Source organism: Amblyraja radiata, chromosome 5, assembly GCF_010909765.2.
Source record: "Amblyraja radiata isolate CabotCenter1 chromosome 5, sAmbRad1.1.pri, whole genome shotgun sequence".
Taxonomy (NCBI): Eukaryota; Metazoa; Chordata; class Chondrichthyes; order Rajiformes; family Rajidae; genus Amblyraja; species Amblyraja radiata.
Window position 1 is genome coordinate 87,009,838 of NC_045960.1, and position 27,809 is coordinate 87,037,646.

At 45.1% G+C, this 27,809-nt stretch overlaps 1 protein-coding gene across 1 annotated transcript in view; it reads right to left on the reverse strand.

The window, feature by feature from the left end:
* The window catches only part of sntg2 (syntrophin gamma 2), a 218,657-nt gene that overhangs the window by 76,270 nt on the left and 114,578 nt on the right, over positions 1 to 27,809 (reverse strand). The window contains exon 9 of the mRNA XM_033022079.1: positions 23,068 to 23,195. Coding sequence (XP_032877970.1) covers positions 23,068 to 23,195 — 128 coding nt within the window. The remainder of the gene's footprint in view (positions 1 to 23,067; positions 23,196 to 27,809) is intronic.

The following is a 27,809-nucleotide window of genomic DNA, read 5'->3' on the forward strand; positions in this document are numbered from 1 at the left end:
TTCCTTCATTACATTGATGCTGCCTCACCTGCTAAGTTTCTCCAGCATTTTTACCTACCACAGAACCTTAAATGGTTTCTTGGGTAGAGAACTCCAAAAATTCCCAACCTACTGAGTGAAGATGTTTCCTCCCATGGCAAGTAAATACTACCTTTGGTAGGAAACTCAGATTGTTCACAATATTCCAGGTGTAGTCTCTGCAGGCTATAATCTAAATTGACCTGTCAATTTCATTGGTCAAGTCATTTGCAGTGAAGGCCAACGTACCATTTGCCTTACTAATTGCTTGCTGTACCTGCAGGTTAACTATCTGCGATTTAGAGAGGACTAATGATTGGTGTTGCCACTGTCTATCAAAGTTTATCTGTATTAAATGAAACATTAGTCAGATTCATGACTATTTCTGAAGCACCCCAGAATTATTCCTCTTGCGTTGTTGTCTGTGCATATCTCTGTATCCACCCTTGAGGTTTAGGCCAATTCCTCTTGCGCCATCAGTCACATCACTGGAAAGATGAAGAGCGGTTGCCCTGGCATTTATTCCTGCAGGACCCCACTGATGAATGAGCCCCACACAGAGCCACAGCCATTAATAATAACCTGTCTACAGGCTAAAAACAGTTCTTAATTCATCTTAGAATCTGCCTGCTAATCCCACAGGACATCCTATAAATGGCCACTATTTAAAAATTCTGCAAATTCAATTGTATAATTATTATTTATAGCACATGCTACAACTACTTTAATTGTAGTTTCTTTTTGCCTCTGAGGCAGAAGGTCATTGTTTAATATCCCAGCCCAGTTACTGAACAATGTGCAGCTCAGAGACTATTCATTGTCAGAGCCATAGTTCAATTCAACTCAATTCTCTCTAAATGGAAGTCCCCCATGCCCCATCGAGCTTCCAGGTGTAAATGTTAAAAAAAAAAAATACAGAATAGCAGTACAGGTGCACAACCTTTTATCCGAAGATCCAAATAACGAAAACCTCCGAATAACGGCCATTTTTTCGGTCCTTGAAGAAAGGTCCTTGAAAACGTTCACCGAGGGCGGCCCGCAGAGGTGACAGCGGAACCTCCGGTCGGTCCTCGAAGAAAGGGGAACTAAATCCCCATTCATAAAAGAGAAGGTGAGGGTATATTGCGCGGGAGGGTTAATAATTGACAATATGCTGCTGCCTGCCCGCTGAGTTAAAAAGTTCTCACGGTAGACTCACGATACACAGTGTATCGTGAGTCTTGCGTGGGAACTTTTTAACTCAGCGGGCAGGCAGCAGCAGATTGTCGCTCCCTTAAGTTTCACCTCACCTACACCCCTCTGCTTCCCGGCCATGTGTGTGACCCCTTCCCTCCCCTCTCCCCTTCCCGCCGCTCATTGCACCGGCGCGGGGGCTTTGCACTGTCTTCACAACGGCGATACCAGCAGGTCAGTGCCAGTCACCGGAGATGTCAGGACCAACGGGACAACGACCCCCAGGCCCACTGCAAGCACGGAGATCCCAGAGATCCACAGCCAGCAGCAGCCCAGCCCCGTTCCAACTCCAGAGGAAAACTGCAAACTGGCCGGAGACGTCAGGACCACCAGAAGCCGTTCCCCGAGCTGCGCCCCCTCATCGGGACACCGACCCCCAGGCCCACTGCAAGCACGGAGATCCCAGAGACCCACAGCCAACAGCAGCCCAGCCCAGCCCCGCTCCAACTACAGAGGAACCTGGGTTGCGGATGACGGGGCGCAGCTCGGGGCGTCGTAGGGGCCCAACGGGGAGCGGGTTCCTGTTGGTCCCGACGTCTCCGGCCACCTGCCATCCTCCGGGAACTGTACCGCCCTTGCAGGAGAGTGGGGTTGTTTGCAGTTGCAGAGGGAGGGGGCAAGGGCGGTACAGTTCCCAGTCTCAGCTCCAGTCCAGGGGGGTGGCCGGAGACGTCAGGACCAACGGGACACCGACCCCCAGGCCCACTGCAAGCACGGAGATCCCAGAGACCCACAGCCAGCAGCAACTCCAGCCCAGCCCCGCTCCAACTCCAGAGGAACACGTAGGGGCAGAAGCTGATGGTGTGCAAGGTACGTCTTGTTCTTGGGGTGGCGGCTGAGGGGGCGCAGCTCGGGCTGTGGGCAAACTGCCACTTGTCGCCGTAGCGGCCCATCGGGGAGCGGATTCCTCTGGAGTTGGAGGGGGAGGGGGGTATTGTGCTGTTTGATCGCCCCCTGCTATCCCAGGGACAGGGAGACACAGCGGCTTTTTAGACTGGTGGGCAATCACTTCCAAAGTTCTGCCCACACAGTCAGTACACCTCTCCTACACTGCATTTCATACAAACATTTATTCTGCAAGAAAAAACTACATTGAAGACTCAAACTCGCGACCGAGTAACTGCCAGGATCGAGGCGCAAACTCGCGACCTAGCTCGGGGATTCAAGAATCCCCGAGCTAGGCTGCCTAAGGGCATGTAGCCCCTGGGGTAACATGAGTGCGAGAGGTGATTCAATGCTGCGGGCACATTTACAAATTCAGGAATTCATTCAACACACTGCATTTCATACAGACATTTATTCTGCAAGAAAAAACGACATTGAAGACTCAAACTCGCAACCGAGTAACTGCCGGGATCAAGGCGCAAACTCGCGACCTTGCGGATATGAGCCGAGCACTCTACCACTGAGCCAGCCATTAAAATCTACGCTAAAAAATTTCCATTCCGAAGGCTGACAAATTCTGAATTACGAAAAGTGTCTGGTCCCAAGGCTTTCGGATAAAAGGTTGTGCACCTGTAGTAGCAACATAAAGCATTCACAAACATTGAACACTGGGCAAATTCATTTTAGCTTAGCTTAGAGATACCGTGTGCGGACAGACAAGAAGCCGAAGCAGAGAAGCCGAAGCCAAAGAACCGAATAGAAACGATGCCGAAACGCCGAAAGAGTCCGAAGACGAAACACCTACTAACCGAAAGGATGGGACGCCTAAATGCAAACTTACCGAAAGGGTGGGACACCTAAAAGCCAACGAACCGAAAGGCTGCGTCGCCTAAAAGCAAACTTACCGAATGGCCGCTCTGTCGAAACCCCACCTACCCGAAAGGCGGTGTCGCCTACAGGCCACTCGACTGCCGCTCAACAGAAAAGTCAAATAACGGACATGACGTTGCCGGGCGGCGTGACCTGTCAGCGATTGGTCCAGACTCCCACATCCATCACATCACTGTGAAAGCATGAACATTGTCCCAAACCTCCACTCCACCCAACCCACAGCCTGCGGAGGGTGTCCATGGGAGAGCGGGGGCTGTCCCGAGGAATGCACACCTTCAGCAGCTTTCAACTTGGTGCTTGGGTTCAGATTGCCCAGTCACCTATGGCGTGTGGGAAAATGAACCCCATGCTCCCATCTCCCCCTTCTCTCTCCCCTCTTCTCTCTCTCCTCTTCTATCTCTCCCCCTATCTCTCTCTCCTCTTCTCTCTCTCCTCTTCTCTCTCTCCTCTTCTCTCTCTCCTCTTCTCTCTCCCCTCTTCTCTCTCTTCCCCTTTCTCTCCCCCTCTCTCTCTCTCTCCCTTCTCTCCCCGCCCCCCCCCCCCTCCCCACTCTCTCTCCCTTCTCTCTCTCCCCCGTCTCCACCCGCGGGAGCGTCCCACAGTCACTGACCGCGATGCACCGCCATCGAACCCCAACCTCCACACCAGCGATATCATCCCCCCCCCCCTCCGATCCCCGGTCTTTGACACACACACCAGGGTGATTCGCCGCGGGGACAGACGGTTTATTTATTACCGTCTCGGTGTTTGCGGAACGCACCCAAGCTCCCACGCACAAAACAGGCAGCATCTATGGAGAGAAGGAATGGGTAACGTTTCGTGCCGAGACCATTCTTCAGAGTGCGTCTGAAGGGTCTCGACCCGAAATGCCACTCATTCCTTCTCTCCAGCGTTTTGTGTCTATCTTTGGTGTGACAGTTGTGTCATTTCATCGGCTTCGTGTATAGCGCGCCCAGGAGAGAAGCTGGACATGCCGCTTGCATCTATTCAAACAAGTGCGCTCAAATTGAAATCCCACATCTTTGCGAGGGAGGGATGGAATAGATGTAATCACCAGCCAAAACAAAGGTCGTTAGGACAGGGAAATAATGCCACCAGTTAATTAACCATGTTCCCGAATGTAAGAACAATTTATACATGATATACACCAGTTAATTAACCATGTATCTTGTAACCATGTACCTACACATAAGGGACAATTTACAGACTTCGGTTAACCTATGAACCTGCACGTCTTTGGAATGTGGGAGGAAACCGCAGCACCCGGAGAAAATCCATGCGGTCACAGGGAGAACATACAAACTCCGTACAGACAGCACCCGTAGTCATGATCGAACCTGGGTCTCTGGCATTGTAAGGCAGCAACTCTACCACTGCACTACTCTGCTGCCTTTTTCTTCAACAATTTTCTCCTCTCATCCCTTTTTCTGAAGGATCTGAGCAGGAAGTATACCTTACCCTATAGATGTATTAAGATATCTTTGACAGTGATACAACTAGCTGTACACATCAGGATTGTCACTTTTAGGAGTTCATGGCCACATAGCTACAGTTAAGATGTCATTAAACTGAAAAAAGTTCTGAAAAAGGTTCATAATAATGATTGCTGGACTGGAGGCTTGAATTAAACGAGATACCGGATATGCTGGACTGAAGCATAGGAGGGTGAGGGGTAACCTTACAGAGGCATATCAAGTCAAGGGCGGCATAAATAAGGTGAATGAACAGAATTTTTCTTCCCACCATAAGGGAGCTAAACTGGAGATTTAAAGTGAACCTGAGGGGCAGCTTTTTCACACAGAGGGTCGAGCTGTCGGAGGAAGTGGCAGAGACGAGTACATTTACAACATTTAAAAGACATTTGTGGGTACATGGATAGGAATAAATTGGAGGGATATGGTTCAAAAACAAGTAAATTGGATTAGCTCAGGTGGGCAACTTGGCGTGTGTCAAGTTGGGCTGAATGCTGCACAACTCAATGAAATTCAATTGTGCATGCTTCGATGCAATGAGACTGAATTGCGAAGTAAGCTATCATTTTAACGTGTTAAATCATTATGTGCATGAATATGGCACAAACAATGGCTAAATGTACACTGCAAAGAAGTTATCTGTGACAGACATTAAAGCTCCACAGAGACAGTGCCACTCAAATGAGATTTAGAAGTGAATCTTCATGAAGGCGTCTGTGAGAAGATTTAAATGGCTCAGCATAAGGAAAGGACTATATTTATATTGACCTGGTGAAACAGCTTTTCTGTAGACCTGGTGAAACAGCTGAAGTTCCCACAGCACATTGCCACGACCACCCTGAGGCCAGACATCCTCCTGGTCTCAGAGATGACCAAAAACATTGTCTTGTTGGAACTGACAGTGCCGTGGGAGGACTGTCTGGAGGAGGCCCATGAGCGGAAGATGACCAAGTATGAAGGGCTAGTCATAGACTGCCGTAAGCAGGGCTGGAAGGCAAGGTGTAACAAGGCCCATCAAGGTTGGCTGCAGAGGATTTGCAGGGCAATCGCTCTACAAAGCCTTGAGTGCACTTGGCATCAAAGGAATGGAGAGGAGAAGAGCCATCAAGAACACCACAGAGGCAGCGGAGAAGGCCTCGAGATGGCTCTGGATCAGGAGAGGAGGTTCATGGGGAAGAGCGAATGCCACCTGAACGCAAGTTGTGGTCTGGTCAACCATGGAAGGATTGCCTGGGTGCGGGTTTCTGATGTTGAAAGGCCCGAAACACTCAATGACTCCAGGTTACATCACTGAGGGGCATCAATAGATGTATATTTTATCAACTAATGGGGTTTGATTTGGCCAAGCGCTCTGTTCTCCTCCAGCCTTCCACCACAAGCTCTATGCCATCAGTGGAGTTCTATTCTCAATAGTCTATATACTAGGCCAGCAGCAGTTTAAGTTGAACATCACTATCTTAACAGCTCCAGCCACAAAGGTACACAGCATATGCTAATTCACCGTTTGGATGCAACTGCAAAAAACATTAAAGGATTCAAGCTGCACAACTGCATAAAAGAGCACTAAATGTGCTGTTTTCATTCTTGAAGTTTTACATTGATGTCGTACATGAATAGTCTACTTCTGATCTGTCATGCAGTTTAACATGTTTTCAATCAAGCATGAACTTCAACTCATCATCATAGGGGCGGCACGATGACACAGAGGTAGAGTTGCTGCCCTACTGCGCCAGAGAACTGGGTTCAATCCTGACTACGGGTGCTGTCTGGCAGAGTTTGTATATTCTCCCCATGACTGTGTGCTCCAGTTTCCTCCTACATTTCAAAGACGTACAGGCTTGTAGGCTAATTGGCTTCGGTAAAGATTGTATGTTGTCCCGTGTGTGTAGGATAGTGCTACTGTGCAGGGTAATCGCTGGTTGGAGCAGACTCGGTGGGCCGAAGGACCTGTTTCCACGACGTATCTCTAAACTAAACTAATCACCCAGTGCCAATGCACGGAGGATCTGTCCTGGACTACAAACACCACCACAGCAGTCAAGAAGGCCCAGCAGCGACTCTACTTTCTGAGGATCCTCAGGAAAAACAACCTGGAGGAGAAGCTGCTGGTGTCCTTCTACCGCTGCTCCATCGAGAGTGTGCTGGCGTACTGTATAACCACATGGTATGCCAGCTGCTCTGCAGCGGACAGGAGAGCCCTTCAAAGGGTCATCAACACCGCACAAAAAATCACTGGCTGCCCACTGCCTTCCCTGAAGGACATCTTCAGCTCTCGCTGCCTTGGCAGGGCAGCCAACATCCTGAAGGACCCTTCCCACCCTGGACACAACCTGTTCCACCTGCTGCCCTCTGGCAGACGGTACAGGTCTTTCAAAACTCGCACAAACAGACTCAGAGACAGCTTCTACCCCATAGCCATACGTGAACTTCACAATGCAAAATAAGAAATAACACTCACATTCAACTGAATGGTTCTACCTCAGCTGCTATTGTTATTTATCTGTAATTTAAAAAAAAAAAAAATTATATGTATATATTTTTACCTTTTCTTATATATTTAAAATTGCTCTTGTGAATCGCACCGTGGGATTGACTTTTAAATTTTGTTGTACCATGTGCAATGACAATAAAGAGATTAATTCTTCATTCATTCATTCATTCATTCATTCATTCATTCATTCATTCATTCATTCATTCATTCATTCATTCATTCATTGTGTATTGATTAAACGCTCTAACTTAGTTTGGATTAGTTCTGCTTCATCATGCAAGATCTGCCCAGGTTAGAATAGAGCCAGGTACTTCAGAATTCTGTATATAATTCTGTATATAATTGAACTATGGGTTGCAAAGTTAAATAATTAATTCCCAACCTATGCTGGAGTAAATCAGTGGGTCAGGCAGCATCTCTGCAGAAAACAAATAGGTGATGTTTTGGGTCGAGACCAGTCTGAAGAAGGGTCTCAACCTGAAACATCACCTACTCCTTTTCTCCAGAGAAGCTGCCTGACCTGCTGAGTTACTCCAGCATTTTGTGTCTATTTTCAGTGTCTGCTTCTGCAGTTCCTTACTACTCAATTCCCAACCTCTACCGTGTGGACTTCACTACCTCCACCATTGACATTAACATTGCATTTAGCACTAGAGTTCCTGCTTAAGGAAAGAACTATAAAGATAGCAGACTTCCAATGCTGCCTGTTATTCAGTTCCCTCTGCTAGAACTAATTTAAGGCAATGATGGAAACTGGTCATAGGAGCTGGAAGTTCATCAATGCTGAAACCTGAAATTGTTCTGAAGGTTTAAAATAAAGATTTAAGTTCAAACATTTGGCTCTGACCCATTTTTATCCAAATCAAAGCTGCTTGCTTTATTTAGTTTGGTGAATCTGGATTGGCATTCACTCCTAATTCTATCATTCACAAAGCCGAATGACCTAGAAAACTACAAGGTCTGGATTTGCTCATTAATTAGCTGGGGGAACTGTCATTTTGTCTTTGGACCAGATTCATCTTCATCCAGAAAAAACAAGACTTGCAGACAGCAAGGAGAATAGGGTCATCATTCACAATAAATTAGAGCCATCAGTATTTCAATACCTCGATGCTGTACAACTGAAAATCACAGATATCCTTTGATATACAGCTTCATCCAATACGTTGTTCTTTATAAAGGTATTTTAGTTAGCATTAGAAGCTACAAAAATATGACGTGGAACTCATTTTGCTTTGCAAAGCTCTTTTCTAGAAATAGGAGGGTGGGATGGTGGTGCAGCGGTAGAGTTGCTGCCTTACAGCGCTTGCAACGCCGGAGACCCGGGTTCGATCCTGACTACGGGTGCTGTCTGTACGGAGTTTGTACGTTCTCCCCGTGACTACGTGGGTTTTCTCCTAAATCTCCGGTTTTCTCACACACTCCAAAGACATACAGGTTTGAAGGTTAATTGGCTTGGTATAAGTGTAAATTGTCCCTAGTGTGTCGGGTAGCATTAATGTGCGGGGATCGCTGGTCGGCTCTGACTCGGTGGGCCGTAGGGCCTGTATCCGCGCTGTATCTCTAAACTAAAAATTCGAGGGCAGATATATGACATAAGACTAGCTACTAGAGAGGATCTATATTTATTGGATTGAAGTTAAAATGAGTGAGAGAACTGTTTGGAAAGATGCCGGCACAGTTATAATCCTAAGAGTTTACCTTTATGAAATATTAGATGATCCCTCTGCATTTATCAAATATTTCAGAAGAAGTACCAGAAGGAAAAGTCCAGGTAAAAAAAAGGGCTCTCTCATGGTCCTGACACAATTCATTGTCAAGCAATACAAGTCATAATCATAAATTCTTAAAGTCAGGCAGCCAGTTCAATTTGCCTGTGCCTGGCTCTTATCACTTTAAACATTTCCTATCCAGGTATCTGCTCTAATGTCTTTTAAACGTTGACACAAAGAACGGCAAATTATAAAATAAACAAAGTGCCGGAGCAACTCGTTACAAATAAGCAAGATATTGTTGCACTGTTAGCAAATCCACAGCTGCTCATCCCAAAGTACTTGGTAAGATCAGAATCAAATAATATATTATACAAATCCTATAGTAAACCCTGCAAAATTATTTATTCTGGTCTAATTAGAGCATCACTAATCAGAAACCTTGATAAAGATGAACTGAAAGTTTAGTAACTTTGCAGATGTCATGAAAATGGATGGTTCACAATTGGTGGTGTTATGGATTGTGAGAAACATTGCATTCATCTACAAACATGATGTGCTTTAGTTTTAAAGTCGGGATTTTGGAATTTAACCTTGGCAAGTGTAAGGTAGAAAATCAATTGGTAGGGATGTATACAGTATATAGTAGGGCACTAAGGACCAAAAAATACCTGCTGGAATGATTCAGCCGGTCAAGCAGCATATGTAGAGGCAAAGAGATGGTCAACTTTTTGGGTCACGACCCTGCATCAGGACTGAGCAGGACAATAAAGGAAGGCCAGTATCTGGAAGTGCGAGGGAAGATTGAGGCACGGGCTGGTAGAAAATATGTGGAACCAGATGAGATGGGATGATGGGGAGATGTATCCAGGTGGGGAGAGGATTACAATATTTGTCACTGACACAATGACAATCAAACATGGCAGAGGGATTGTGTGTGAGAGAGTGTGTGAGATTAAGTGTGCAAGAGTGAGTGTGCGAAAGATAGTGTGTGAGTGTGAGAGTGTGTGAGATTAAGTGTGCAAGAGTGAGTGTTTGAGAGATAGTGTGTGAGAGTGTGTGAGATTAAGTGTGCATGAGTGAGTGTGTGAAAGATAGTGTGTGAGTGTGTGAGAGAGTGTGTGAGATTAAGTGTGCAAGAGTGAGTGTGAGAGATAGTGTGTGAGTGTGAGAGAGTGTGTGAGAGAGTGTGCAAGAGTGAGTGTGAGAGAGAGTGTGAGAGAGTGTGTGTGAGAGAGAGCGTGTGAGAGTGTGTGTGTAAGAGTGTGTGTGTGAGAGAGAGTGTGAGAGAGAGTGTGAGAGTGTGAGAGAGTGTGTGTGTAAGAGTGTGTGTGTGAGAGAGTGTGTGAGAGAGTGTGTGTGTAAGAGTGTGTGTGTGAGTGTGTGTGTGTAAGAGTGTGTGAGAGAGTGTGAGAGAGTGTGTGTGTGAGAGAGCGTGTGTGTGAGAGAGCGTGTGAGAGAGTGTGTGAGAGAGTGTGTGAGAGAGCGTGTGAGAGAGCGTGTGAGAGAGTGTGTGAGAGAGTGTGTGTGTGTGAGAGTGTGTGAGAGAGTGTGTGAGAGAGTGTGTGTGTGTGAGAGAGTGTGTGTGTGAGAGAGAGTGTGTGTGTGAGAGAGTGTGTGTTGTGAGAGAGTGTGTGAGAGAGTGTGTGAGAGCGTGTGAGAGAGTGTGTAAGAGAGTGTGTGAGAGAGCGTGTGAGAGAGCGTGTGAGAGAGTGTGTGAGAGAGTGTGTGTGTGTGAGAGTGTGTGAGAGAGTGTGTGAGAGAGTGTGTGTGTGTGAGAGAGTGTGTGTGTGTGAGAGAGAGTGTGTGTGTGAGAGAGTGTGTGTGTGAGAGAGTGTGTGTTGTGAGAGAGCATGTGAGAGAGTGTGTGAGAGCGTGTGAGAGAGCGTGTGAGAGAGCGTGTGAGCGTGTGAGCGTGTGAGAGAGCGTGTGAGAGAGCGGTGAGAGCTTGTGAGAGCATGTGAGAGAGCGTGTGAGAAAGCGTGTGAGAGAGCGTGTGAGAAAGCGTGTGAGAGAGCGTGTGAGAGCGTGTGAGAGCGTGTGAGAGAGCATGTGAGAGAGCGTGTGAGAAAGCGTGTGAGAGAGCGTGTGAGAGCTTGTGAGAGCATGTGAGAGAGCGTGTGAGAGCGTGTGAGAAAGCGTGTGAGAGAGCGTGTGAGAAAGCGTGTGAGAGAGCGTGTGAGAGCGTGTGAGAGCGTGTGAGAGAGCATGTGAGATGGAGTGTGGAAGAGAGTGTGTAAGAGAGTGTGCGAGAGTGTGAGTGTGAGAGTGTGAGTGTGAGAGAGTGTGTGTGGGAGAGTGTTAGGGAGTGTGAGAGAGTGAGTGTGTGAGAATGTGTGACAGTCAGTGTGAGAGGGTGAATGCGAGGCAGTGAGTGCAAGAGAGTGAGCCACCCTCTTGAGGTGTTCACGATAGGTGAGGGTGTGATCCAGGGTGACTCCGAGGTACTTGGGGAATTCTTCATTCTTCACCGGCTTACCACAAAAGGACACTCGGAGCTTTGCATTGGCGAGCCGATTGCTGAGATGAAAGGCAGTGACAGTTGCCATAAATGAGTTAGGGCGAAGTCGCCAGAAGGTGAAGTACTCCTCCATCCCCTTTAAGTCTTGGGTTAGCACTCTGCTGATATCCTCAAGGGCAGCTCCCTGGTAGGCAAGGGCAAGGCCATCTGCACATGCAAACTTCCTGGATGAGTGTGTGTGAGAGAGCGTGTGAGAGAGAATGTGTGAGAGAGCGCGTGAGTGAGCGAGAACGTGCGAGAGAGAGTGTGAGAGTGAGAGAGAACGTGAGAGTGAGAGAGAGAGCGTGAGTGAGAGAGAGCGTGAGAGTGAGAGAGAGAGCGTGAGTGAGAGAGAGAGTGTGAGAGAGAGCGCGTGAGAGAGCGTGAGAGAGAGTGTGTGGGAGAGAGCGTGTGAGAGAGAGTGTGTGAGAGAGAGCGTGTGAGAGAGAGCGTGAGCGAGAGTGTGTGGGAGAGAGCGTGATCAGCCAGATTTCAAATGTTACACACTATGGGAATTCACACCATCCCTTAATATTAAACTCTTTGCTTCGCTAGATCCAATTAACAGATGAAACTGACCTGATCACAGATTAGAAAGGACAATGATGAACTGTGAATGTGGATGATCAAGGTCTCTGCACACAATTGAGACTGGCCATTGCAAAACACACATTTCCAAAGAGAAAAAGAACTGGAATAAGATTTAAATGCTTTACTGTTTTAAAATACCTTTGGCTCTCATTGTTAATCACAGAATCGCAAGCAACAGACTGGATCTAAATATATCTTATAATAATGTTTTGTTGTTCTTCACACAAGGTATGCTTGGGGCAAGGGCAAACTCCACAGTCTTATTGTAGTTGAAAAATCAATCCAGCCATAAACACGTGAATTACTGATCTATCCCAACACTAAGCACTCTTTCTAAAGCCCTAGGAAATTGTATCTTGAGTTTTATCCTTGTAGCATAAAACTTGATGTGTTTATATTGCTTGCTGCACCTAATTGTTCTATTGGGAATACTTAAACAAACATACATCTCAATAATCTTCCACTCACAGTGTTTTTTATGGTTAGATTCACAAACCTAAGGTAAACTGTACTACTTATTTTTAGGCATTCATTTGGGGTTGAGGACAACTTACTTCCACTACATTTTCTGTGTGTTCGGAGGCGCCAGAGAGTTGTGTGCTGGATCCTCTGACTCTGTCCAGATAGGAACAGGTGGCTGACTAATGCCCCTGTCCCACTTAGGAAACCTGAACGGAAACCCCTGGAGACTTTGTGCCCCACCCAAGGTTTCTGTGCGGTTCCCGGAGGTTTTTGTCCATCTCACTACCTGCTTCCACTACCTGCAACCTCCGGCAACCACCTGCAACCTCTGGGAACCGCACGGAAACCTTGGGTGGGGCGCAAAGTCTCCAGAGGTTTCCGTTCAGGTTTCCTAAGTGGGACAGGAGCATTACTGGCATGTTGAAGGCTATCTCTGAATACGTGCCATGTGCTCATCTCATAGAGGTACTCGGGTTAATCCTGGATCCTTCTTCGCCATTTCGCGAGATTGCAGGCCATGAATTGGTGAGGATGTCACTTTTTTTCTCATGAATCCTTCAGTACAGAACGCAGAAGAGTACAGCACAGGAACAGGCCCTTTGGCCCACAACGTCTGTGCCAAACACGATGCCAAGTTATAGTATAGCATAGTATATCTTTATTGTCATTTTCCTGAGTACTCACATACCCAGAGGAAACAAAAAAACGTTGCTCAACCAGTGTCCATTCAGTGTGCAGTAAAAAATAAATAGAAATAAAAATACATATATCATGAACAAATTAAACACTCTACTCTCTACTAAACATCAACAGGCGTTCCGATCGGCAGCGGCACGACAGTGGCTCTGCTGCAGTGTGTCCAGGTTGGTGGTTGGTGCGCGATACTTTGGCAGGGGGCAAATCTCCACTGCCTGCATGTGATCCATCTCCCTCCATGTCCTGCACATCCACGCGCCTATCTAAAAGCCTCTCAATGTCTCCTAAATTAAACATTTTTTGTCTGTTCTCTTGGAGATCTCTTGCTATTTGGCGCTTGGAGTAAAGACCCTCTTTTGACGAAAGATGGCGAGTATGAAAACAGCATGCCCTGCCACTTGAAACAGATAGAGTGCGATCACAGCTCATTGATGGGGATATTAACCTGGGAGACGGCACTGATGGTGGTTCATGAGCCCAGAACCAAAGAAGCAAGATTTTACAAATATCACATTAGTAGCACTTCTCCAGTGTTCGTGGTGTCCAATGTGAGTAGTCAATGTCTCCGAAGCATACATGATGGTGAGGATCATTGCAAGACCTTCAGAAGTCCAACAGTTTGGCCCTTGTTTTGAGATCATGATCGCTGAACGTTATTTTTCTCAATAGTCAGCTGAAAGCTGTGTGAGTGTGCTGGAGCTGGTGGTCAATTCTATCACTGATGTGTGCTGTCAGGATTTCCAGGATCGGGTCAAAGATCTTGATTATCAATGCCTTGCTGTGGGTATAGATCAATGAAGGAGTGCAGGCTTTCAGATGTTTTGTGTAAGTCCCATCCTTTTGTATAATTTAGTGAAGGGTTGAACAATGGCATAGAACTAAGCTTCTGATTGTGCAGACACGTATAGTGCAGCAGAGGAGGACTTGTACCCCAATCGGCCATGATAGCTATTTGGCAGCTGTCTAATTAGTCCCACTCCCCGCCCTTTCCTTATGGTGAATTCTCTCCCTTCATAAATATACCCAATTACCTCTTAAACTTGCTTCCTCCTCTCTTTCATCTGACACATTAGTGATTACACCAAACCACCCTACAAGTAATGCTTCTTCATGTTGCCAACCACCTTCAGTCTGGATACCTTTATGGGCCGGTCACACGTAGGCGATTTATTCGTCGACTGCCGGCAACTGTCATAGTTGTAGCAGGTCGCCGAAAAACTGGCGACTGGATCCCCCTACGACAATGTCTACAACAACCTACCACCTAGTCGACGTCAAGCTATGGCAAGCTACTGACAACCGGCTACCCATTAGGACGTCCACCTACGACCACACCTACGACAACCTATGTCCACCCGCGACAAGCTACGACAAGGTAAGACAATTCAGTCGCCGGTGACGTATGTTGACCTTGCCCGACACCCAAGGTTTCCATGAGGTCACCGGAGGTTTTGGTCACTCTCCCTAATGGTCGAAAGTGGTTTCCGCCTGCTCGAGGCTTCATCTAGGTTGCTGCTATTTTTTCATCATGATTAAAATCGGCCTCGACTAAAAATAGGTTGCTGTTTTAAAAATCGATAATTTTTTAGTCGCAGATCTAGTCGAAGCCGGTTTTCTTCATAGTCGAGGAAGGTTTTCAACATATGCGTGGGAGGTGGTAAGAGGTTGCAGGTCACCTTGACCTTGATTTTTTTTTGGGTGGCGGGCAAGGTCACCGGAGGTTGCTGTTTAGGTCTCCTAAGTGGGACAGGGGCTTTAGGTAGTCGCCAATCGAATTCACTGAAGTCAGCACAGGCGACAACATACGTCATCCTGGCTACAACCTACGACACCACCTACGCCAGGCTACGCTTATCGGCGTCAAGCCAACTGTCGCCAAAATGTTTTGAACATTTCAAAATCCAGCGGCGACCAGAAAAACACTACGATTCTTTGGGCGATTGAGGAGACTACTCACGACCATACAGGCGACACCCCAGTGACCCTGTGGCAACAGTCTAGTCACCTGTAGTCGCCTAGGTGGGACAGGGGCATTATGCATCAGAAGCAAATTCACGTTACGTTTATCATAATTATCCATGCTTTTGAAGAGCGCTGTAAGTTTTCTTCTTAACTTTCTCCGCCTTAAGACAAATATTCCAGCTTCAGCACATCCTAGGATGGTATTAGAAATAATCCAACAAATATTAATTTTTGTTACCCTTTTTTTTTTTAAAGACTTCCACAAATTTTAAGATTCCACGTGGAGGACCTTAATCCTGAGCTTCTGAAGTTGTGATTTTCCAAGGACCAAAATAATTTGTTCCATTTCCTACCTGATTTGTAGCTCCCTATTAGATGCTCTTTTTTCCCAACAGCAGGGAGGATGCAGTCCATGTGAGATACAAATTGAAGTTTGCAAGAAGTCCTGGCCTGAGCCCTGGCTATTGACATGCCTATGACTAATGGATCTCCAAAGGCTGTAGTAGTTTCCCCCATAGAACCATGGATCTGTTCTTGACTGTCGACCCAAGGAAGGCTGTCATCTGCACTGATCTTCAGTGGTTAAAATTAGTTTGAAGCCGACCCACACCCAGAACATTATACTACTGCAGATCAGAAAATGCCAGATTAACTACAACATATTTCACAGCAATGAAATGGTTTTGCTATCATTCAAGCAGAGATTTTCTGAAAGGGTTCAACTTTCAACAGCAAAAAGAATGGAAATCACAAAAAAAACACAATGCAATTCTAATCAGACAGACACTTAAGCGGCATTAGTTTAGTTTTGTTTAGAAATACTGTGCGGAAATAGAGCCTTCGAGTCACCGAGTCCTCGTCAAGCAGCGATCCCCACAGACTAACACTATCCAACACATATTAGGGACAATTTACAATTTTACCTAAGCAAATTGACCTACATACCTGTATGTCTTTGGAGTGTGGGAGGACAGCAGAACACCCAGAGAAAACCAACGTGGTCACAGGGAGAACATACAAACTCCATACACACAGCACCGGCAGTCAGGATCGAACCTGGATCTCTGGCGCCATACGGCAGCAACTCTACCGCTGTGCCACTGTGCCAACCGGCATTAATATTGTAAAATATATAAATCTTCATGGAGTGAATAATAAAAAAGATGCATATCCATAACAATTTCAGGGGAGGTTGCAAGTCTGGTCACATATTGCTCAGTGACTAGCAAAAGACATCAGGTGCCTTTTTAAAATCCTCATAAACTCACTCCCTGAATAAAATATTTCTTTGGTAGACAAAAATGCTGGAGAAACTCAGCGGGTGAGGCAGCATCTATGGAGCGAAGGAAATAGGCAATGTTTCGGGACGAAAAACTTAAAAGGGTCGAAACCATCGGGGGCGCTGTCCTGTGCACGGTTGCCCAGCCAGCAGCTGTCCTGTCCTTTCATCTTTTTTTTCTTATTTTTAGTTAGTTTAGTGTTTTGTTTTAGGAGTTCTAGCTTTTTTATGTGTGGGGGAGGGGGGGGGGGAAGGGGGAAACTAAATTTTAGGGTCCCTACCTGGTCGGAGATGCAGCTTTTCTCCGGGCTGCACTCTCGACCCGTCCTCGCGGCCTAACAGCGGGCCTGGAGCGGCGTTTCCTTTTCATAATGCATTAATAGTTAGTAATGAAAATACAGCAGCTTGCTTCACGCAATATTCTCTCCTCACAAGTAGGTTAATTTACAGCTTGATCAATCTATTTAGCATACGTTGATAAGATTTAACAAGGGGAGCATCATTGATTGCAAATTGTTGTTTGCACACTCTCTCCTATTTGCATTCCAATCCACAATGATTAGCCAGTATCTATCTTCATTTGGGTGGCAGGGTTATAAAATTCAACAACATTTACTGCCCTTTTGCTTTTTTTTTCAGCTGGAAGGATAATGCAGTCACGTGCAAAATGTATCTTAATTCTGTTTTGATTTTAACACAAAATAACATCATAATATAAAAGATCATATTAAAAATATAGTCCACATACTGAAAGTGTAAGAAATGAAACCAAGAGCTAGAAAAGATTTTCTGTCTTGAGCTACAGAAACCTTGAATAGATTCGCTGAACACTTTCTTCACATCTTTATCACATTGCATCAGAGACACAGAATTATGTGAATGGTCGATGTTTCGGGTCAAAACCCTGCATCAAGACAGAGAATGCAGAGGAAAGATAGCAAGTATAAAGTGCAGAGGAGGAGAGGAGAGGTGATTAATGGGCCGAGGACAGTTGAAGGTTGACAGGAATATGGAGCCAGGCAGGGGAGGGTGAGGAGTGGAGGTGAAAGGTAGAAACATAGAAACATAGAAACATAGAAACATAGAAAATAGGTGCAGGAGTAGGCCATTTGAGCCTGCACCGCCATTCAATAAGATCATGGCTGATCATCCAACTCAGTATCCTGGACCTGCCTTCTCTCCATGCCCCCTGATCCCTTTAGCCACAAGGGCCACATCTAACTCCCTCTTAAATATAGCCAAAGAACTGGCCTCAACTACCTTCTGTGGCAGAGAGTTCCACAGATTCACCACTCTCTGTGTGAAAAATGTTTTCCTCATCTCGGTCCTAAAAGATTTCCCCCTTATCCTTAAACTATGACCCCTTGTTCTGGACTTCCCCAACATCGGGAACAATCTTCCTGCATCTAGCCTGTCCAACCCCTTAAGAATTTTGTAAGTTTCTATAAGATCCCCCCTCAATCTTCTAAATTCTAGCGAGTACAAACCGAGTCTATCCAGTCTTTCTTCATATGAAAGTCCTGACAGTTAAATGATGGATGGAGGCACACAGAAGAGAGATAAAAGAAGGCAGATGGAGCCAGGTTAGGGGAGGAGAGGGTGAAGGTGGAGACAGCTGCCTGAAGGTGATAACCAGGACACACAAAGGCTACCAGTACGGGAATGTAATAAGTAAGGAAGGTGATAAGGAGCCATTAGGCGAGAGGTGAATTGCAGATGGGACCAGTCAGATGGGGAAGAGGGAAGCCTGCAAGTGAGATGTGTGTGAAATAGGTGGATGGAAACAGATGGGGCAGTGGGATAAAAATGGAAAAGGTGGCAGAAGGCAAGAAGGAGGGTATGGGAACCGGAACAAAAATGATGAGATCAGAGGAGAGAGAAGGCGATATAAACCAGAAGGGCAGGGTGACCTAAAATTAAATATTTATTACCCATAGCATTGGGTTATAAATTATTCAGTCAGAATAAAGAGTTGTTGTTCCTCAAGCTTGTGTTTGGCCTCACCCTGGCACTGGATAAAGCTGAGGATGGAAACTTTATGTGGGTTTGGGATGGGGATTTGAAATGGCACATAGCTGGGCGATTAGGATGGCTATGGTGGTTGTGAGCTGGGTCTATTGTGGGCATTGCACAAGTGCTCTGCAAATTGGTTGCCTGGTTTGTGCTTGCTCGCTGATGTAGAGGAGGCCACATCGGGAACACAGAATACAGTAGAAGAGGTTGGAGGAGGTGCACATTAATCGCTGTCTCACCTGGAAGTGTAAGGACAAATGATGCACCTCCTGCACTTGCAGGGGAAAATGCCAGGGATCATTGAAGGGGTGGGTGGGGAGTGATGGGTGAACTAAGGAGTCACAGAGGAATTGGTCCTTATGCAAGGCGGAAAAGGGTGGGAAGATGTGGTCAGTGGGATCTGGTGGCAGCTGGTAGAATTGATGAAAGGTGATGTCAGTATGTAGCTGGGTGTGGAGAGTAGTGCGGTGAATGATGAGGACCAGGGGAACTCTGCTTCTGCTCAGTCTGGAGGTGAATGAGAGCAGAAGTTGGAGAAGCAGAGGAAAGGTGAGCGAGGGCCCATTTTCCCAGTTGAGCTCGATCTTGTTGTAACCTTAGTTAACCTACCCCACTGTCCACCATACTACATCATTCACAAACTTACTAATCATGCCACCTACGTTATCATCAAAATCTTTCAAATGGATGGGCGGCAGAGTGGTGCAGTGGTAGAGTTGCTGCTTTACAGCCCGAGGGTGGAACGGCACTCCCGTCGGGGCGGCCCAGCTCGAGGGAGGTACGGCACTCACGTGAGGGCGATCCGGCTCGGGGCTGGAACGGTGCTCCGGTGGCTGGGACGGCGTTCTGGCGGCGGTGACCTGAGTCCGGGGTTCAGCCGCGGGCCAGCGGCTGCGTCTGCTGGACTGGAGGGCGGCAGCGTCGACCACCCCGGGCCGCGGTGTTTGAGCCGGCCCGTTTGCGGGGTTCGGTGAGCCGCGGGACTGGTTGTACCATCGCCCGGTGGGGAATCGCCTCAGCGCAGAGGGAGAAGAGGAGGGAAGAGACTGCAGCCCTAAGATTTTTGCCTCCACCACAGTGAGGAGGTGCTTGGAGGATACACTGTGGTGGATGTTAATTTGTGTTTATTGTTGTTTATTATTGTATTATTGTATGTATGACTGCAGGCATGAAATTTCGTTCAGACCATAAGGTCTGAATGACAATAAAGGAAATTCTAATTCTAATTCTACAACGCCAGAGACCCGGGTTCCATCCTGATTACGGGTGCTTGTCTGTACCGAGTTTGTACATTCTCCCTATGACCTGCGTGGGTTTTATCCGGGATCTCCGGTTTCCTCCCACACTCCATAGATGTGCAGGTTTGTACGTTAATTGGCTTGGTATAATTGTACATTGTTCCTGGTGTGTGTAGGATAGTGTTAATGTGCGGGGATAGCTGGTTGGCCCGGACTCGGTGGGGCAAAAGGCCCATTTCCGTGCTGTGTCTCTAAACTAAACTAAAGATGACAAACAGTGGATAGAGGGCTAACCCCTGCGGTACACTTCTGGTTACAGGCCTCCAATCTGAAAATCAACCCTGCTCTGGGATTAATGTTGAAGTAGTGAGAAATGAGTAATAGTTGGCCAAAGGGCCTCTTTCTTTGCTGTAAGACATTATAACAGATGCAGAGGAAATTGTGTTACCTGCCTCCAAGTTAAAGGGGGAGGAGTGTTATGTATGAAATATGATTAACATATTTGATGTCTTGCGCAGTGGTACGCATGCGCAAGTGAGACTCATCGTGGCATTCAGAATAAAAGAAGCTTGATAGCTAACTCCAGTGTCTGAGCCTTATTTAAAGTCCGTTTCCAGCACCAAATACACAACACAGATGCACTCAGAATTGATGGAACAGAGGCTCTTGTGTTCCATGAATAGTTATTGTACATTGAAACACTTGGGGCTACACAGATGCCATCCATATTGTCCTATACACCAGCAGATCTTGGAATGTGTTGAACTGCACTTTGATCTAACTTCAATAAAACCCCATTGGCTGGAAGCACTTGGGATATCCTAAAAACATGAGATATAATACAAGTGTAGATTCTTTCTAGCTGGTTGTCCACGGGGAAAATGACAACATTGCTGTTTGTGGCAGCACAATGCATCTGTTACATGCTCAGAACATCTGTGCACTATTAACTGAGCACAGATTACTGTGTTTCTAGCAGCACCCTAGAATAAGCCTAAAGGATAAAAATTGAAAGATACTTTGTAATAGCCACAGGAATTAGTATGCTATCTTGAAACTCACGTTCTGGTCAAATTACAACCTGCACCATTATTATAAGCTGCTGAGAAAGCAAAGCCTCTACTTTTCCACTGCTTTTACCTCCAAAGGCAGTAGAAAACAAACACAGTTGGGTGCATCCTTCCTCTGATGCAGTATGGCAACCCACATTATTTCTTCCTCTTCCCAATAACATGAATATTTAACAACTCCTATGAGACATACACTGTTTCAAGCTGTAGCTGGCAAACTGAATGGATAGTTCATACCTAATATACAACAAAAATACTAGAAGAGTGAATTATTGGTCATCCCCCACCCCCCTAACAAAGAAGCCAAAATTATAGATTGTCCTTTCGTACATTGTTGGCCGGTGTGGGCGAGTTGGGCTGAAGGGCCAGTTTCTATATAACCATATAACAATTACAGCACGGAAACAGGCCATCTCGGCCCTTCTAGTCCGTGCCGAATACTTATTCGCCCCTAGTCCCATCTACCTGCACTCAGACCATAACCCTCCATTTCTTTCCCGTCCATATAACTATCCAATTTATTTTTAAATGATAAAATCGAACCTGCCTCCACTGGAAGCTCATTCCACACAGCTACCACTCTCTGAGTAAAGAAGTTCCCCCTCATGTTCTGAGTAAAGAAGTTCCCCCTAAACTTCTGTCCCTTAATTCTCAAATCATGTCCTCTTGTTTGAATCTTCCCTACTCTTAATGGAAAAAGCTTATCCACGTCAACTCTGTCTATCCCTCTCATCATTTTAAAGACCTCTATCAAGTCTCCCCTTAACAACAGAGTTTCCACTCTGTGTCACTCTATGAATCTAACATCATGTTCAGCTGGGTGACGAACTTGAGTTGAGCAAGAGACCAGAGATAGTGGAAATCAAATTTGGAGGAAGATTATAGGATCGGTAGACATTACAGATGAAAGGAAAAGTGAGGATTGGATGCATGAATGAATTATAGAAATGAGGTGTTGTAAATCAGGAGTTATTGTAGGTGAATAAGTATAAGGAGCATGGAATGAATGGATTTTGAATGAACAGAATTTGTGATGATAGAGTGGAAATTGTGAAGCCAGCAGGTGTGTTTTTGCAGTTTTTGGAGAACGTCAGGACGTACATCGACAATATTACAGAGATAGACAGAAACAGCAACTCAGTGGGGTCAGACAGCATCTTAGGAAAAAAGAACAGGTGATGAGTCAAGACCCTTTGTTGGACAGAGGTAGAATTAGATGATCATAATGCAGAGAGAATGGAAGATGGAGGTTAATCTTTGGGTAAAACAAAATGCCAAAATTGTAAACTATTCAACTCGAGTAAACATGAGTGGATGAAATTGGTGGATAGGGAAAGAAGTCTGTGATGGCGGCTGAAATTAATGGTTAGCAGTTAACTTTCTGAAAGACCTGACCCACCTGGGACTAGATATTGGACAAACAGTTTGATAATCAGAGGCAGTGTACGGATTGAAACAGCTGACTTGCCAATGATTAGGGCCCTGGGGAGTGTTGTGACTCAGAGGAATCTAGAAGTACAGTTACATAGTTTCCAGATAGTGGTGTCACAGTTACCTAAGCTGGTGACAGATGCTTTTGGTACACTGGCCTTTATCAGTCAGGGAATTGAGTATAGAAGTTGTAACGTTATGTTACAGTTGTACAAGATGTTGGTGCGGCTGCACTTGGAGTATTGTGTTCAGTTTTTGTTACCCTGCTACAGAAAAATGCTTTAAAGCAGGAAAGAGTGCAGAGAAGATTTTTGACAATGTTGCCAGGACTTAAGGGCCTGAGCTATAGCGGAGGATGGGCAGGTTAGGACTTTATTCCTTGGCGCACAGGAGGCTTAGGAGTGATTTTGTAGAGATAAAGAAAATCATTAGGGTATAGATAGGTAAATTCACAGAGTCTTGTTCCCAGGTTGGGGGAATCAAGAACTGTAGGCCAAAGGGTAAGAATTATTTAACTGAGGGCTATGTTTTGAATGAACAAATTTGAATGAACACATAACAACATTTTAAAAACATTGAACAGGCACATGGATAGGAAAGGCTTGGAGGGATATGTGGGCAAATAGGGCTAGCTTAGATGGGACATCTTGGCAAGGACATGCTGGGCTGAAAGGTCTTGTTTCTGTGCTTTATGACTCTATAATAAATTATAAATAATGAAGCACAATATTCTTGCAGGAAACAGTGTAAAGAGAAACATACAGGATATTTGCCAATAATTAAAAAGCTGTGAAATGACTCATTTTAGACCCAATTTCACAAAGCTACAATTATTTTTCAAAAGAAGATGTTATTGGGCTGCTGTTTGATCAAATGCAATTTTGACGGGGCTACTGCTGGCCAGTACAGCCAAGAAACTGTCATATTTAACTTTTCTTCAATCGACTTCCTCCCACATTCAATTAATCTGAAGAAAACTGCATCTTGGGGGATATATAGAAATATGATCATTCATCATTATTGTAAACAACTCTGTACCATATTGTAACCGAACATCTGTACAAAAAGAGCAATATCAGAAGTGTTCCAATTTGCTGAGTCTTTATCTCTCAGGATTACAAACCTTAATTGATCTGGTCCAGCTCTGTATCTTGAGACTCGAGCCATTGTCAAGGGGACCGATAAGGCATCTAACCAACGTTTCTCAAATTTTGGTTCATTAGCTGAAGGTGAAGAGGGTGATGATGGTGCCTGGATGGAATAAATAAAACACATCAGAAACATATCTTAACCCAGGAATATTGCAATGCATCTTATAAGCTGGATGTTTCACCCCATTAACATTCACAATAGACAATAGACAATCGACAATAGGTGCAGGAGTAGGCCATTCGGCCCTTCGAGCCAGCACTGCCATTTAATGTGTTCATGGCTGATCATCCCCAACCAGTACCCCGTTCCTGCCTTCTCCCCATATCTCCTGACTCCGCTATTTTTAAGAGCCCGATCTAGCTCTCTCTTGAAAGTATCCAGAGAACCTGCCTCCACCGCCCTCTGAGGCCGAGAATTCCACAGACTCACCACTCTCTGTGAGAAAAAGTGTTTCCTCGACTCTGTTCTAAATGGCTCACTTATTCTTAAACTGTGGCCCCTGGTTCTGGACTCCCCCAACATCGGGAACATGTTTCCTGCCTCTAGCATGTCCAAGCCCTTAACAATCTTATATGTTTCAATGAGATCTCTTCTCATCCTTCTAAATTCCAGAGTGTACAAGCCTAGCTGCTCCATTCTCTCAGCATATGACAGTCCTGCCATCCCGGGAATTAACCTTGTAAACCTATGCTGCACTCCCTCAATAGCAAGAATGTCCTTCCTCAAAGTAGGGGACCAAAACTGCACACAATACTCCAGGTGTGGTCTCACTAGGGCACCGTACAACTGCAGAAGGACCTCTTTATGCCTATATTCGATTCCTCATGTTATAAAGGCCAACATGCCATTCGCTTTCTTCACTGCCTGCTGTACCTGCATGCTTATTTCATAGACTGATGTACAAGGACTCTCAGGTCCCGTTGTATTTCCCCTTTTCCCAACTTGACGCCATTTAGATAGTAATCAGCCTTCCTGTTTTTGCTATCGAAATGGATAACCTCACATTTATCCGCATTAAACTTCATCTGGCATGCATCTGCCCACTCCCCCAACCTGTCCAAGTCACCCTGCATTCTCATAGCATCCTCCTCACAGTTCACACTGCCACCCAGCTTAGTGTCATCTGCAAATTTGCTAATGTTACTTTGAATCCCTTTATCCAAACCATTGATATATATTGTAAATAGCTGCGGTCCCAGCACCGAGCCTTTTGGTACCCCGCTAGTCACTGCCTGCCATTCTGAAAGGGACCCGTTAATCCCTACTCTTTGTTTGTTGTCTGCCAACCACTTTTCTATCCATGTCAGCACTCTACCCCCAATACCATGTGCCATAATTTTGCCCAATAATCTCCTATGTGGGACCTTATCAAATGCTTTCTGAAAGTCCAGGTACACTACATCCACTGTCTCTCCCTTGTCCATTTTGCTAGTTACATCTTCAAAAAATTCCAGAAGATTAGTCAAGCATTTATTTCCCCTTTGTAAATCCATGCTGACTCGGACCGATCCGGTTACTGCTATCCAAATGTGCGGCTATCTCATCTTTTATTATTGACTCCAGCATCTTCCCCACCACCGATGTCAGGCTAACTGGTCTATAATTCCCCGTTTTCTCTCTCCCACCTATCTAAAAAAGTGGGATAACATTAGCTACCCTCCAATCCACAGGAACTGATTCTGAGTCTATAGAACATTGGAAAATTATCCTCAATGCATCCACGATTTCTCGAGCTACTTCCTTAAGTACCCTGGGATGCAGACCATCAGGCCCTGGGGATTTATCAGCCTTCAGTCCCATCAGTCTATCCAATACCATTTCCTGCTTAATGTCCTCTGTTCCTCTGTATTCCCAGATATTCTGGCCACTACTATATCAGATCAGTTCAGATTTGTTAAAATGAAACTTAAAAACAAAACGCATAGAATTTTAATTTCTGGCCACTAAAAAAATAAAGATTCAGAAATGTATTCTTACCCATCTTCAGGAAGATATAAGCTTACATATTTGATATTTCACATAATAGAGGTACATAAGGTACGAGAGGCAGGGAGGATAGATAGTCTGAGCCCTTTTCCATGTTGACAGTATCAAAAACAAGAGCGCCGGAGACCCGGATATGATACCGACTACGGTGCTGTCTGCACAGAGTATATACCCCATGACTACGTATGTTTTCACCGAGATCCTCGGTTTCCTCCCACACTCCAAAGACGTACAGATTTGTCGGTTAATTGGCTTGTGTACTTGGTATAAGTTTAAATTGTCCCTAATGTGCATAGGCTTGAGTTAATGTGCGGGGATCACTGGTCGGTGCAGACTTGGTGTGCCGAATAGCCTGTTTCCGTGCTGTATTTCTAAACTAAACTAAACAAAAGATTAGCATGGACATGGGAAAACAGGTCCAAGTGTCCTGTCACCATGTTATCAACTATGATTCATCAACAAGTAGATGACTTTTAAAATCTTTAAACTGACTCATTTAACTCTTTTGCTCTTCAATATTTAAGTTTTGATTACACCACTCTTCAAATGCAACAATGAAGAAATTTAACCGGTGATATATTTAACAACGAAAAATCTCGTGGCAGTATTTGAGCAGGCAACACCGTTCATCACCACTGGTAATAATTTGCTTCCTAAATCGCATCCAGTGCAGGTATGCAAATGCAAGATGCAGATTGTACCAGTGTGATATTGGGAAGGACATTAGTGGAAGTGATGCTAACAATCTCGGGAATCACGGAGTATGTCCACCATGAAGTCAATCAGTGTGTGTATTAGTTTGACATTATGGGCGTGAAATTCAATCTTGTAGAACACGGCTTTTATGAGCCATGCAGATAATTTGAAGAGTGCACCATGAAACAGGTCCTCCATGTGCATGAAAGGAATTGTTGTTGTCACCATTGCAAGTCTGGGATGAGCAATTCAGCACAAAGCTGAGCAAAGTACTACTTTAAAAATATATATTTTTATTAGAAGTGATGTACAATAATATAAGACATAAATAACACATTACATTTCATGTACAACTTCTTATTTTAAATTTAATAGTAGAAAAAAAGATTAAGAAAAGCAAGAAATATAGAGAGAGAGAATATTATATAGCTCGAAAAAGAAAAGAAGGTGATGTGAAATAAGCAAAAAGAAAAAGAATAGAGGAGAGAAAAAGAGAAAAGAAAAAAAAGAGAGAAATTGAAAGGGATATGCCTCCTTCGTATCTTTACCCACCCCTCCCCCGGTTCTGAAACAATTAATTTCTAAGGTTGTGTTACACCATATGCTTGTAATAAGTCGATAAATGGAGACCAAATCTTTAAGAATTGGTCTGATTTTCCTGATAGGACGAATCTCATATCTTCAAGGACAAAGTACTACTTGAGTGCACGTTTTAGAGCCCTTTTTACCCAAGTCGTCGTTGAGAAGACCAATTCTAAAGCCAGCTGTGGAATACTCACTAAAGGGCATGCTATCTCCATGGTCCAGTTAAGGATACCTTCCTGCCTTTATGAGCTATGGGAATTGGACCTAACTGCTCCATGTTTCCCATCCCAGTGGCCATACTCTCTGCTATAGTGTATCAGCGAAACTTCTGACACAGCCTTCGCAGTTCAGACTTGGGGGAAAAAAAACTATTAATAGCTAAGTATTCTGCAGTGCTCATCACTCGCAGGCCTGTCATCATGTCGGGAAGTTGCATTTATAAGTGGTGCTCAGCTTGACTCTCAAATTTGCACATAGTTACTATACAGAAAATTGTTCAGGCTCCAGGAATATTGCTACTTGCAAATCATGGGTTGAAGTAAACTATTCCCCTGCTGCTCTCCCAGAAAAGTGACACAAGCAGTATCAGAATGAATTTTCATAGATTAAAGGGTTGAGCAGCAAAAATAAACCCTACTTTTGCAGCAACACAGGTCTTCAAGGCTAATTGATCTTTGTTTCGACTTAACATTGTTTTGATTCAGTTGAAGGAGTTGACAATGTCCTTAGGCTTCTGCAGTAAATGGTAGCTCCATGTATTCTCAAGGCATGCAATGCGTTGGGGAGAATGAGAAGAAGGATGAGGAAGTAGACGATGGTCTGAAGTGACAAAGTAGAGGGAAATGTAGAATGGGGTCAAGGGCACTCTGAGTTTGGATCTGCCGCGGATATTTGGGAGGTAAGTTTCCAAATAGTTCATATTCATATGTTCTAGGGGCAGAATTAGACTATTTGACCCATCAAATCTACTCCACCATTCAATCATTGCGTTTCTATCTTTCCCTCTGAATCCTATTTTCCTGCCTTCTCTCCATAACCCCTGACACCTGTATGAATCAAGAATGAGATCAAATGCATCAAAATGAGAAAGTGTGGGAGAAACTACACTGCAATGAGTCACACAGCATCTGTGGAGGGATTGGTCAGGCAATGTTTTGGGTCACAACCCCACTGCAGACTGAATGAATCTGACCTTGCTGAAGATTCTAGCATCTGCTGTTTTTCAGCATTTCCTAATGCAACCTCCATTAGAAGGGTGAAGAGCAATTTATTAAGTATCTGCAAATTTAGTGTGATACTAGACTAAGTGGGACCCATTGGGTCCCTGTCACACGGGAATCCTGGTCCCCCAACGCATTATTCCACCACTCACGCCTATCCCCCTCCCATCGAATCTACCCCTCGCTGTCACACTCTCCCTCTACGTCCCACTCTATCCCACCCTTC